General features: G+C 42.3%; 1 protein-coding gene across 1 annotated transcript in view; it reads right to left on the bottom strand.

Annotated features, from left to right (window-relative positions):
• The window catches only part of nnt (nicotinamide nucleotide transhydrogenase), a 51,973-nt gene extending 40,697 nt beyond the window's left edge, over positions 1-11,276 (bottom strand). The window contains 6 exon segments of the mRNA XM_071350214.1: positions 271-424; positions 640-831; positions 1,052-1,079; positions 1,081-1,207; positions 7,021-9,362; positions 11,131-11,276. Coding sequence (XP_071206315.1) covers positions 271-424; positions 640-831; positions 1,052-1,079; positions 1,081-1,207; positions 7,021-7,213 — 694 coding nt within the window. The 5' untranslated portion in view covers positions 7,214-9,362; positions 11,131-11,276.
• Between the last annotated feature and the right edge of the window lie 3,608 nt (positions 11,277-14,884).

The following is a 14,884-nucleotide window of genomic DNA, read 5'->3' as shown; positions in this document are numbered from 1 at the left end:
TCTGCTTTCTACTGTGTCAGCCATTTTATTCCCCTTACGTTATAATTAAGTAAACAACTGACTTAGATCCGGGTGGTGTTCATTAGGGCACACCGTAGCAAAAATTGTGGAACAGAAAATGAAAATGAGCATTAAGTCCAGGTAGCGTCTAATCATTTTACTACATTTTCCTCCATTTGGTACCTCCTGAACATGACCCTGGAAGGCAATGTATGTATAAATGAATGAAGTGTCTAGGCAGTCAGTGCAGTCAGTGCTGGTGTGTCTCACCTAAAGAGTACATGCCAGCGGTGGTCAGGGTAGCCTTGACGGGGGACACGGCAGCAGCCTTCTCCTTGGCCAGCTCCTGCATACTCTTGGGTTTGGGAGGGGCTGCCACTGGGATGTTATCGGGCAGAGGAGCTGGGAAGAGGTTGTTTCCATTCTGCAGCAGATAGAGAGGACAACATTGTTAGAACTACCAACAATCACAAAAAAAACAAAAGGGAGCCTATGGGTTTAAAAGTCACATTTGACCAATATCTTCCAAAATAATTTCCATAACCAAACATTGAGACCCATTTCATTTGCCAACTGCAGACCAGTCTTCCCTCGTTGTGCTAATAACAGATGTAACCAAACCCAGCTGCTTCACCTCACCTGCATGACAACGGATCCTCTGATGACGTGGTCCATAGTGGCGTAGTTAAACTGCTCCTTGACCTCATAGTGGAAGTTCTCAGTGGAAGGGCTGATTGCACAGATGAGCCCGGTCAGGTTGTTGGAGTACAGGGTGCTGGACTGGGTAGGCAGGTGGCTGGGCAGGTCAGCGCAGCCTATGTGGGTCACACCCTAAAAATAACAGAAGCAGCTATTTTACTGAAAGACAAATTGTGGATTCTTTTCTCATCAACCTTTTAGAAAAGGATTTACACTATTTTAGTAGGTAACCTTGTGGTACCAGGTCTAGGCAATCCAAATGATATGGACATAAGCAGGTTCACCACGGTGTCAAAAGAGAAACAAATGATGAAACTGAAGATGAGAATAACAACAGATTCTCTTGACTGACCTTGTGTACAGAGAGTTCTCCAGGCACGGTCCACCACCACAGAGCCATCCTTCATGCTCTCCACCATGTTCTTGGTGATCAGGATGGGAGCCTTGCGACCTGAGGACACAGCACCATGGTCAGAGAGGTCAACACCATGTTGAATAAGCTTCTTGTCTGCATTGCCAGCAGGGTGCTCAATCAGCACAGCAGGTTTTCTATTTTTAGCCAGCATTTTGTACAACAATGTCTTAAAGTCTAGATTTAAAGACAATTAATCAAACCCTGGCAAATAAACAAATTGCAATTTGTTGTTCTCGGTTTATGCTAGGCAATGTTTTCGGGTTCTTTCTGAAGTTTAAACTAGCTTCAAAGTAAACGGATGTCATGAGAACACAGAGAAACTCTTCCAAGGTCAAGTTGAACTGGGAAGAATATGACACAGCAGTACTGCTCAGGCTAGGGTAGGCTTGTGTAGACCAGACCAAAGGAGTCAGCCACTCCACCAGTGTTGTGTTGGAGACCACCTAAAGCGAGACCGAGTCAAGACCGAGACCGGGAGGGAGAGGAGGGGTCCGAGACAAGACCAAGACCAGAAAAATTTGAGTCTAATTGTAATTGAAGCGGAGCTCTTCCTCCCGGGGAAGGACTGCCCGTTCCATGATCTCGCCATCACGGTTGACAACTCCATTGTGTCCTCCTCCCAGAGTGCTAAGAACCTTGGCGTGATCCTGGACAACACCCTGTCGTTCTCAACTAACATCAAGGCGGTGACCCGTTCCTGTAGGTTCATGCTCTACAACATTCGCAGAGTACGACCCTGCCTCACGCAGGAAGCGGCGCAGGTCCTAATCCAGGCACTTGTCATCTCCCGTCTGGATTACTGCAACTCGCTGTTGGCTGGGCTCCCTGCCTGTGCCATTAAACCCCTACAACTCATCCAGAACGCCGCAGCCCGTCTGGTGTTCAACTTTCCCAAGTTCTCTCACGTCACCCCGCTCCTCCGCTCTCTCCACTGGCTTCCAGTTGAAGCTCGCATCCGCTACAAGACCATGGTGCTTGCCTACGGAGCTGTGAGGGGAACGGCACCTCCGTACCTTCAGGCTCTGATCAGGCCCTACACCCAAACAAGGGCACTGCGTTCATCCACCTCTGGCCTGCTTGCCTCCCTACCTCTGAGGAAGTACAGTTCCCGCTCAGCCCAGTCAAAACTGTTCGCTGCTCTGGCACCCCAATGGTGGAACAAACTCCCTCACGACGCCAGGTCAGCGGAGTCAATCACCACCTTCCGGAGACACCTGAAACCCCACCTCTTTAAGGAATACCTAGGATAGGATAAAGTAATCCTTCTAACCCCCCCCCCCTTAAAAGAGTTAGATGCACTATTGTAAAGTGGTTGTTCCACTGGATATCATAAGGTGAATGCACCAATTTGTAAGTCGCTCTGGATAAGAGCGTCTGCTAAATGACTTAAATGTAATGTATGTTAAATGTAATTGTCAAATCACCACCATAATAAAAAAATGTCCAGTATTTCTGTGTTCATATTTCAGAACAACATATGGATTCTTTAGACATTCAGAATAGTAAATAACAGATGTTGAGGGAAAATAGAGCCACTCTACACATTATTACTAACCCAAACACAGTGGGGAACAATGTGGGCTTACTATGCCTTCAGAGAAAGGCTAAGGATTAATAAAATAATAATATTATTATTTTCAATGATGTTCCGATTTTATCTCTTCAGTTGAAGAAAAAGAATATCCCAAAAATATCCAATCAGGATTTTTCTTTGGTGGTCTCTGGGGAGATAAATCTAGCTAGCTAGCTAAGTCAGCCATTGGCTAGGCCATCAGACGCTTGATATAAAACCATCTGCCAATGAATTGTATTAGGGCAATTTATTGGAGTGACTGTGGAATCAACCAATCACATTGACTGGGTGGGACCATGTTTACAAACGTTTCTGCCTTCTCTAAGGCCAGCAAACCATTGTGCAATAGCGAGCAATAGTTTTCCCACGGTCTAGCTAGCTTTTTTGTAGGATAGTTTGCAGCGGCTGTAGCAGGTGCTATCGAAGAAGATGTTGTTGCCAATTTGTTAGCTTGTCCCTTTTCAAGAGTTTCAAATGATCATCTGGTGAGTGGAACTGTTTTTTTTAAAATTCTTCAGCTCGCATGCTGTTAGCAATCTCTGGAAATAACTTGTGTGTGAGAAACGTTGTTGCATTCAAACTTTAGATCACTGTTACCTTGTGAGCTACTGTAAATGTGAAACGTTTTTTTGCAATGGGAAGTAATAGTTGTACATTTCAATTGGGAAATGCGTAGCCTAATGGTTGTGTTTTTATGATTGGGACCTACTGGCTTATTTTGTCAGAGTGAATGTACTGCTTATCCTTTAACATCATGCTGTGTGTGACTGCTGTCTTTCCATCGGCCCTATGCAGTGGTGCTTTAACATCATGCCGTGTGTGACTGCTGTCTTTCCATCGGCCCTATGCAGTGGTGCTTTAACATCATGCTGTGTGTGACTGCTGTCTTTCCATCGGCCCTATGCAGTGGTGTTTTAACATCATGCTGTGTGTGACTGCTGTCTTTCCATCGGCCCTATGCAGTGGTGCTTTAACATCATGCCGTGTGTGACTGCTGTATTTCCATCGGCCCTATGCAGTGGTGCTTTAACATCATGCTGTGTGTGACTGCTGTCTTTCCATCGGCCCTATGCAGTGGTGCTTTAACATCATGCCGTGTGTGACTGCTGTCTTTCCATCGGCCCTATGCAGTGGTGCTTTAACATCATGCCATGTGTGACTGCTGTCTTTCCATCGGCCCTATGCAGTGGTGAAGTGGGTCCTGTGTGAAGGGAATTTTCACTCTCAAAATAACACTTTTTAAAATAAAAATAGAACATCACATTTTTGTTGTTCTAAGTCCACAAAAATCCTTAAACCACATCAGCAGCCAATTTTTGAGTTCTGGGAAAAATCGAAGAAAATATTTTTGGATGGTGTAGTGTTCCTTTTTAATTCAATTGAGCAAAACAAATGCCCTCCCCATTGATAAAAGTCAGCATGGTATATTCTGTCTGGTAGACCTACGTTGCGGTCAACATTTAACTGGGAAGGTTTTTTGGGCAAGGCCTTTAGAAATGCTCATGCAAACAGTACATGATGACTGAAATTATGACTGAAATTACTGAAATTGCGCATCGCAACTAACCTACTAACATAGACTACATACAAAACTTTTTCAATACCTGGTTTGCATACCCATTGTTGCCTCAGTTAGCATTTACTGGTAGATATAAGTTCAAACATCTTTCCTACCGATGCCATTCTTCTGTGAGCTGCTCCATGCGACAACCAGTTGAGAGTGCACTGGTATTACGGTTGATGTCCTTTCAGCATCACGAGGCTGTCACACACAGAAGGCCCAATAGCCGCAGCACTGCGCAAATCTGTCTATAATAGATATAAATACTGTTACAATTTCCCCCCGTTTCTCCTTACTAATAGTGAACCTGCAACTTTCTCAAAATTTCCCCCACTCTTCCCTACGAACGAGTCAAGGAAATTCAGACAAAGTTTGAGGATATTTTTCAGCGAAAGTAAATTAAAGTAAAGTTATAAGTAAAGTAGGAATCCCAGGTTTCAATAGGCCATAAGATGAATATTTCAAGAAAGGAATGTATATATTTGGCCTGGCGAAGCATTTGTTTTGCGCTGAATGAATAGAAACTGATAATTATGTGTTTTTTACTCCGCTGGTCTTGGCTGGTCTCGAGAAGAAATTACGAGTCCTCACTGTCCGAGACCGAGTCAAGACCGAGTAAAAATGTATCTGACACAGAGACACTCAATATGTGGTCTCGGAACCAAAACCGGTTTTGAGTACTGCATCACTGCTCCCCACCTAACAGGACCTGTAGTGCTAGTTATCCTGTCCCCTATACATGTCCTAGACACGGGACCATTACACAACATCAATGACTTTGACACCACATGCCATGTCAGTAGAAAGGAAAATGTCATTCACAACTACAGCTGCATATCTTATCAAGGCCGTCTACCAATGTAAACAACGTATGACAAAAGAGAGTGCCTTCAGAAAGTATTCACACCCCTTGACTTTTTCCACATTTTGTTATGTTACGTTATGTTGTTATGTTTTTTTTGTCAATGATCTACACACAAAAAGTTGTAATGGCTTGGCACTCTAAAAGATGTCGCATAAAGCTTACTTCATTATTAAAAATTATTTTCACTGCATCAGGGATTACGTACACAGATGTTTCGGCTTTACAGCCTTCTAGGTACAATTTTGTTTAATTCAAAACAGCACTTGTACAGAACAACCGATGAGCAGTAGGTGCTTCTAAACAGGTTTGCCACTCCTCTGCCAATCAGGGATGTGGCTTTTCTGGTCTACCTGTACACAAATGAGTTACAAAGAAATATAGAATTGTAGGGTATGGGAGCGGGCACGAAAGGCAACTCACAAATCAACTGCCCCAGGTGTCCGCTCACCTAAATACATGATATCAATTCATGAGATAGCCCACGACAAATCATTTTTGTTTGTCTGAATTTGCGGGTTTTACGCATCAGCAAGCTTCTGGGAGAGTACGATGGTTTTCTTTTGATTAGTCAACAATCTAAACACAATACTTCAATGTCAAAGCAGAATAAAAATTCAATACATGTTAGATTCACCTTTGGCAGCGATTATGGCTGTGAGTCTTTCTGGGTAAGTCACTAAGAGCTTTCCACACCTGGATTGTGCAACATTTGTCAAGTATTCTTCTCAAAATTCTTCAAGCTCTGTCAAATTGGTTGTTGATAATTGCTAGACAATCATTTTCAGGTTTTGCCATCGATTATCAAACAGATTTAAGTCAAAACTAACTTAGGCCACTCAGGAACATTCACTGTAGCCTTGTGTTTTAGGTTATTGTCCTGCTGAAAGGTGAATTAATCTCCCAGTGTCTGGTGGAAACCAGGTTTTCCTCTAGGATTTCCATTCCGTTAGTTTTTTTTATCCTGAAACTCCCCAGTCGATTACAAGCACACCCATAAAACTGAATTGCTTTGCCACATTTTTCGCAGTATTACTTTAGTGCCTTGTTACAAACAGGATGCATGTTTTGGAATATTTTTAATCTGTACAGGTTTCCTTCTTTTCACTCTGTCAAATAGGTTAGTACTATGGAGTAACTACATTGTTGTTGATCCATCCTTAGTTTTTTCCCATCACAGCCATTAAACTCTAACTGTTTTAAAGTAACCAATGGTTCAAAGTGAAATCTGCGAACGGTTTCCTTCCTCTCCGGCAACTGAGTTAGGAAGGATGCCTGTATCTTTGTAGTAGCTGCTTGTATTGATACACCATCCAAAGTGTAATTAATAACTTCACCATGCTCAAACGGATATATGCTTTTTACATTATTGTACCCATCTACCAATAGCTGCCCTTCTTTGCAAGGCATTGAAAAACCTCCCTGGACTTTGTGGTTGAATCCGTGTTTGATATTCACTGTTCGACTGAGGGACCTTACAATTATCTGTATGTGTGGGGTACAGAGATGAGGAAGTAATTCAAAAATCATGTTAAAAACTATTAAGGAAGGGAATAATACCAACTCAGCCTCGAGGGGCAGAGTTAACCAGATGGATAGGGCCTAACCACTACCTTAACTACACTAGGTAACTGAGCTGATGAAGCCTTAAAGCAGCTTAGAACCTGAGAGGATTGGACAGATAAAAGCTGATGATAGCAGTACATGCACTTCGTACATGATTGAAGAAGAACAAAGAAGGGGTGAAATCAGGGATGACAACAGACTGGTTGCCAGTCTTTCTGCTCTCTTGCCAACTCCTTATGGCTTGACGATGACAATGGAGTAGGCCAGAACACAAACAGATCAGACTAGGAGGACAGCAGTGCAGAGGAAGATATAAAGGGGATGTAAAGCAAGTCAAAGAGGACAAAGAGATACAGATTTGTCTCTATGGGAGGGGATAGCGGTAGTGAGGTGTGTGATTAACTCCTTGGACATCTCCTTAGAGTAGCCGCCTTGGCCGTCACCGGCCTCCTTAATGTCCACCTCCAGAGTCTGAGCTTCCAGCAACTTGAACTGCTCTAGGGCTGCCACTCTGGGAAGGGGCACAGGGGACGTCATGGGGGCACTGGCAGTAGGGTGTGAGGGCGCTTAATGAAAGCCCCTGATACATTCTACAGCATCACTGCAGGAGCTTAGGCTATATCTATGATTGTTTTAAGATATCCAGGTAGTAAACTATTTGTTACACAATGGTTGGGCTGGTGAGATTTAAATATTTGAATCTGGAGAGAAGAAAATGAAGAAACAGTGCTTTGTCCTATTATCCCACCCTTTGAATTAAATGGAAGGAATCTACAGTCCTCAAGAACATTTGCTTCAAATTCTCAATGCAGCTGCTGCCACCATCTGGAGAATTAGCTACATCACACTTTCAAATCTCATTAAAGGATTGGTTCACTATTTTTGAACCAAATCTTTAGTTTTGATGCAAATGGCATGTTATAGAAGGGATTTCACTTGGTTTTGAGACACTTAGACCACCTTCAATAGACTTCCTCAGTGCTCGTTCTGCAGTATGGGAGCTATGGAAAACATGAACAAATAGGTCATTTTAGAAACAGCAAAGCTCTCAGTGTAGTGATGTAGGTCTTTAGATGTTGTGAAAATGAAATTGAGTAATTCCTAACTTTATCTGCAACGTTATATTCCATTTTGTGCAACTCTAATGGTTTCTCCAACCAGCTGTGCTGCACATTATACACAAAAAAACAAGCACAGTTGGTCGGAGAAACTACCTTAGTTGATATTGACCCTTTTTGCCCAGTGTGACTGTAAGTTGCTCTGGATAAGAGCATCTGCTTAATTACCTAAATGTGAAAACAAACACTTGCAAAGCATACTGGGTATTATTATTATGAGCTCTGCCCCTAAACAATTACACATTTGGTCGGTCCGGACCAGACCAAATCTCATGAACGAATCATAGACATCTAGGCTATGTTTCACAAGTTTGAACAACACAGTACAGTACGGCACAGTTCAGTCCAGTTAAACATAGTAGAGTACAGTACGGTACAGAACCAGACAGAGTTTTATTTAGTAGAGTGCTGTACAGTATGTGTCACGCCCTGACCTTAGTATTCTATGTTTTCTGTATTATTTTGGTCAGGTCGGGTGTGACGAGGGTGGATATGATTGTTTTGTATTGTCTAGGGTTTTTGTATGTCTAGGTGTGTGTGTGTAGTCTAGGCATATGTAGGTCTATGGTGGCCTGGATTGGTTCCCAATCAGAGGCAGCTGTTTATCGTTGTCTCTGATTGGGGATCCTATTTAGGTTGCCATTTTCCAGTTTGGTTTGTGGGTTATTGTCTATGTGATGTTGCATGTCTGCACGCAGTGTTTATATCGGTCACGGTCGTTTTGTATTAGTTTGTTCAGTATATTTCTTTATTAAAAGAAGTATGTATTATAATCACGTTGTGCCTTGGTCTCCTCTCTACGACGTTCATGACAGTATGTGTACAGTAGACTTTAACCCGTGTGTGGTGTTCGGGTCTGTGGGACCCATTTTCAATGTTTACTAAAAGAAAAATGATACAATTAATACTTTTTTCAACCTGAGACTCATTGGTCTTGGCTCATTTTCTGTGAAGAACATGTTTTCATTGAGTGCACACTGTGCACCCCCCTACACATTTATATTACATATGTGGTGTTCGGTCCACTAGACCCGAGGGTAATAAAAGTGTGTGTAGATGAAAACCAGTAAAAATTTAACTAAAAGGTTTGCTGTGTGCCATTCTCTTCCTCCTCCCTGATCCTGCTGTTTCAACATAGCACCAAGAACTTGTCTGTCTCTCTGCCTGTCTGCCTGTCTTCCGCTTTTCTCGCACTCTGTACCCTTTGTATTGTGTGAAACTACACAATGTCTTGCGGGAACCTGCACAATGTTATTACAATACATTATTTCAATATATTGTAAAAAAAAATCTGTATTTTCCCACACTCTACCACAGCCAGGTCCAAATTGTGGGGGGGACACAACAAATAAATAGGTTTGCATGCGTGGCTCCTTACCACAATCAATCAGTATGGCAAAAATTATCTCTGCTCTGAGGGCCTTAGAAATCATTTTTGCTGCGAGAGAAGCTAGTGTGGAAGACTGTCTCTGTCAATTCAGAGTCTGATAGGGAGTTGGCAGAAGATGATGAGATTGACCCTCAGCCAGCCCCAGGACCAGCCCGTCAGCAATCAGCTCATCAGCAGCCTGCAGGAGGAGAAATATGGATGTAAAAATAATGTGAAATGTAATGGTCTTATTGCCCAAGGAATGAGCCACCCCGCATTGCTGCCAATGTGATAAGGATGCAACCAGGGCCGACGTGGATGGTGGTTACTCATGTGCGGGACATAGTCTTGTTTTGAACTGTTCATCCCAGACACCATCCATGTCTGGGAGAGAGATGGATCAAACTCATGTACATGCATACTTTGGGGTTCTTATCCTTGCTGGTGTTTTCAGATCCAATGGGGAATCCACAGAAACCCTGTGGGATGCAGAAACTGGCAGAGAACTTTTCCGTGCAACAATGTCTCAGGAAAACTTCCACATTATTTCCAGGATTATCCACCATTTCCAGGATTATCCATTATCCGCAAATAAATTACATTGAATTCAGAGATAGCCTATAGGCCAATGCAGAAGTAGGCCTATAACTTCAATCATCAACTAAGTGAAATACATAGGCCTAAAGCCAACAAATAAAAACAGTAGAAAATATCCTGATGAAAATTCTGTTTCTTTCAATCGCATTAATCTCTCTACTCTGCCTGTCTGCTTTCCTTTCCATCTTTCTTGACTTGAGTTGTCGATAGTGATGTGCAACATTAGCTAGGTTTCCATCCAATTGGCAACAGATTTTCATGCAAAAATATTAAAAATCCATATTGCACCATTTCCCCCCGATTTTTCAGGGGGTGCTGCAGCACCCTCAGCACACCTACTTCCCACGGGTATGCATAAAAATACATTTTGCAGCTAAATTCCCATGTACTGAATAAAAAATACAAGTTAACTGAAAGTTTTCTGACAAATGCAGATAGTGTGCACACTGCGCAGATGGCCTACATGAGATTATTTTGGACAAAAGAGTGAGATTATTTTTATTTGTCAAACAGCAGCCAAGCATCTATGGTCATGTCACCAGAATAAGACCCTCGATATTTATTGGAAAGGAGCATCAAGCTCATCAACTTGCACTTTCACCACCCTGTGAAGTTCATCATAACTTATTTAATTTTCATTTAAAGTTTTAGTGTCACATGCACGAGTACAGTGAAATACCTTTCTTGCCAGTTCTAAACCCAGCAATGCAGTTATAATTTATTTCATCTGAAGCCTAATAAACTGCATGTTTACTTTGATATGATGGTTATTATATCAATATTTGCGGTCGGAGGCCGAGCAGTTACCATAACAGGCAGTGATGCAACCTGTCAGGATGCTCTCGATGGTGCAGCTGTAAATCCTTTTGAGGATCCGAGGACCCATGCCAAATCTTTTCAGCCTCCTGAGGGCGAATTCTTTTTGCCATGCCCTCTTCACGACTGTCTTGGTGTTTGGACCATGCCCTGATTGACTGGTCACCACTACTCATATGAAAACTTTGGATTGAAATGTGGTTTATGAGACCCAAATATGGATGTCTGTGGTATTTGGTGTAAGATATTATGTCTCCAGCAGGTGGTAGTGTCGGACAGTTTTACATACTCGAAGGCCTTTAAAACTGGGACAATCCATGTGGAAGCTGCCGTTGCAAGATTTGAGATTTGACTGGGAAACATAAAATGCAAATGTAGTGAATAAACCAAATAGTAAAACCCTGCAGTTTCTCTCCATACACATTGTTTTCTTGTATTCATGCTAGTTGTAGGTCAGACATGGGTCTGGTGCCATTAGATCAAATTCCCCAACCAAACTTGGTAAGGTGATGACTGGAAAGATAGAAGTGTGTGAATAAATAATAGCACATTACCTGATCCTAATTGATACCTTGAAGTTGAAACAGCGTGCAGTCAAACTCAGCATGACAAAGCAAGGAGACTCATATCCACGATGATACCATTTCTTTATGTCTTTGGTTTTAACTCTCCTTGCATGTGGTGCAGAGAGTTGGTTCCTGTTTTGTCTTAACTGTCTCTATGTTAGGAATGTGTGGTTACCGCGGGTGTTAGCTAGTTCAGCTTTAAAAGGATGTTGCCTTGAAATAACCAATAGCATTTTCTTTTACTACTTTCATTTATCTGCTTGTTACGCCCTAATACTTATCCTCACATTGAAGTGTTTAACCATTTTCTTTTCAGGACAACCAGGGCTACTAGTGCAACACAAACCAGTTTTACATAAACAGTTGCATTCATGAGTTTTATTGACAAATGTCAGTAAAAAAAAGTCTGCCAAGCAAAAACCTGTTAAAAATGGAATTTATAAGAATGCACAGTGGGAAATAAATATCCAACTTGTCAGTGACAACTGTGTGGAATTTGGAGTTTGTGACAGCTACTATGTGAACTTATTACAGTATTATAGACACTTTGTCCTGGGATTTCCTAGTATCTTCTATGTAGAAGAACCCTTACCTTCTAACAAACTTCTAACTGTTCAGACTTTACAGACGTTCTCTTTCAAGTACTCGCTTCTATGTACAGTAAAACAAATCAAATCAAACTTTATTTGTCACATGCGCCAAATACAACAAGTGTAGACCTTACCGTGAAATGCTTACTTACAAGCCCTTAACCAACAGTGCAGTTCAAGAACAGTTTGGTTGGTTGAGGTAATTTGTACATGTAGCAAGGGGGGAAGTGACTATGCATAGATAATAAACAGCGAGTAGCAGCAGTGTACAAAACAAATGGGGGGGGGGGTGTCAATGTAAATAGTCCAGTGGCCATTTGATTAATTGTTCAGCAGTCTTATGGCTTGGGGGTAGAAGCTGTTAAGGAGCCTTTTGGTCCTAGACTTGGCGCTCTGGTATCGCTTGCCATGTGGTAGCAGATAAAACAGTCTATGACAAGGGTGACTGGGGTCTCTAACAATTTTATGGGCTTTCCTCTGATACCGCCTATTATATAGGTCATGGATGGCAGGAGGCTTGGCCCCAGTGATGTACCGGGACGTACGCACTACCCTCTGTAGCGCCTTACGGTCAGATGTCGAGCATTGTAATATAACTTTAACTTATCGTCCGTACTTTCCGCTGGTCTTGCCCACGCGTCGTGAGTTTGGAAAGTGTACTGAACGCTAGAACAACAAGGGGGAATTTGGACATAAATGATGGACATTATCGAACAAAACAAACATTTATTGTGGAACTGGGATTCCTGGGAGTGCATTCTGATGAAGATCATCAAAGGTAAGTGAATGTTTATAATGTTATTTCTGACTTAGGTTGACTCCATAATATGGCGGATATATTTGTGTCTTGATTGGGCTCTGAGCGTCAACTCAGATTATTGCATGGTTTGCTTTTTCCGTAAAGCTGACAAAAAATTCAATGCATAACAGTTGTATCTTTTAGCAATGTTTATTATGAGTATTCCTGTAAATTGATGTGGCTCTCTGCAAAATCAAAGGATGTTTTGGAACTTCTGAACGTAAGGCGCCAATGTAAACTCAGGTTTTTGGATATAAATATGAACTTTACCGAACAAAACATACATGTATTGTGTAACATGAAGTCCTATGAGTGTCATCTGATGAAGATTATCATAGTGATTAATTTTATCTATATTTCTGCTTCTTGTGAATCCTCTCTTTGGCTGGAAAAATGGCTGTGTGATTCTGTGAATAGGCACTCACCTAACATAATCGTTTGGTTTGCTTTCGTCTTAAAGCCTTTTTGAAATCGGACACTGTGGCTGGATTTACAACAAGTGTATCTTTAAAATGGTGTAAAATACATGTATGTTTGAGGAATTTTAATTATGGGATTTCTGTTGTTTTGAATTTGGCGCCCTGCAGTTTCACTGGCTGTTGAAGAGGTGGGACGTTACCGTCTCACGTACCCTAGAGAGGTTAAAGGTCTTGCTCACATCGGCTACCGAGAGAGTTATCAGACAGTCATTCAAAACAGCTGGTGCTCTTGTGCATGCTTCAGAAGCGAGCATAAAAGGCATTTAGCTCATCTGGTAGGCTCGCGTCACTGGGCAGCTCGCGTCTGGGTCTCCCTTTGTAGTCCATAATACTTTTCAAGCCCTGCCACATCCGACGAGCGTCAGAGCCGATATAGTAGGATTCAATCTTAATCCTGTATTGGTGCTTTGCTTGTTTGATGGTTTGTCTGAGGGCATAGCGGGATTTCTTATAAGCTTCCGGATTAGTGTCCCGCTCCTTGAAAGCAGCAGCTCTAGCCTTTAGCTTGATGCGGATGTTGCCTTAATCGATGGCTTCTGGTTGGGATATGTACGTACGATCACTGTGGGTACGACGTCGTCGATGCACTTATTGATGAAGCCGATGACTGAGGTGGTATACTCCTCAATGCCATTGGATGAATCCCGGAACATATTCCAGTCTGTGTTAGCAAAACAGTACTGTAACGTAGCATCCGCGCCATCTGACCACTTTCATATTGAGCGAGTCACTGGTACTTTCTGCTTTAGTTTTCGCTTGTAAGCAGGAATCAGGAGGATAGAATTAGTCAGATTTGCCAAATGGAGGGCGGGGGAGAGCTTTGTATACACCTCTGTGTATGGAGTAAAGGTGGTCTATAGTTTTTTTCCCTCTGGTTGCACACGTGACATGCTGGTAAAAATTTGGTAAAACTTATTTAAGTTTGCCTGCATTAAAAGTCCCAGGCCACTAGGAGCGCCTGGATGAGCATTTCCTTGTTTGCTTATGGCCTTATAGAGTTGGTTGAGTGCGGTCTTAGTGCCAGCTGTTATTGACAAATACACACACACACCCCCACCCCTCGTCTTACCAGACGTAGCTTCTCTGTTCTGCCGCTGCATGGATAATCCCGCCAGCTCTATATTATCTGTGTCGTTGTTCAGCCATGACTCTGTGAAATATAAGATATTACAGTTTTTAATGTCCCGTTGGTAGGATCATCTTAATATTAGGTCATCAACTTTATTTTCCAATGATTGCACGTTAGCCAGTAGAACAGATGGCAGTGGGAGTTTACTTGCTCGCCTACGAATTCTCAGAAGGCAGCCCGACCTCCGCCCCCCTTTTCTCCTTATTTTCTACACGCAAATTATGGGGATTTGGGCCTGTTCCCAGGAAAGTAGTATATCCTTCTTGTCGGACTCATTCAAGGAAAACTCTTCTTCCAGTTCGAGGTGAGTAATTGCTGTTCTGATGTCCAGAAGTTATTTTTGGTCATAAGAGATGGTAGAAGCAACATTATGTATAAAATAAGTTGAGTATGGCAACTGATCTGACGCTCGTCGGAGTAGCGAATGAATCAAGCCCCTCTGGTCATTCTCGCCTCTCTTCCTTGCGGAAGATCAGTGAAGCTTTCGTCAGCTCCTGAAGCTCTCATCAGCACAACTTGAATCGTGTCTTCTTATTTAACTCTTCTCAGGTGAACCTCAATGTTAACACTGCCGAACGTAGGACCTCAGCTCTCGTCCTTTGTGTTGAACAACTGACTGAAAGGAACATTTTTGCATCGTGTAGAAATAGATATTTTGATTTTTCTACCCCCCTAAGTTGCATGTGGTAGCTATTGTCACACAACTAGCTACTGAGACTTGACTAGCTATCGCCGCAACGCTTAG

The sequence above is a fragment of the Salvelinus alpinus genome, chromosome 18, assembly GCF_045679555.1.
Source record: "Salvelinus alpinus chromosome 18, SLU_Salpinus.1, whole genome shotgun sequence".
NCBI classification, from domain to species: Eukaryota; Metazoa; Chordata; class Actinopteri; order Salmoniformes; family Salmonidae; genus Salvelinus; species Salvelinus alpinus.
Note: the sequence above shows the minus strand (reverse complement) of the source record. Positions and strands in the feature narration are given on the sequence as shown.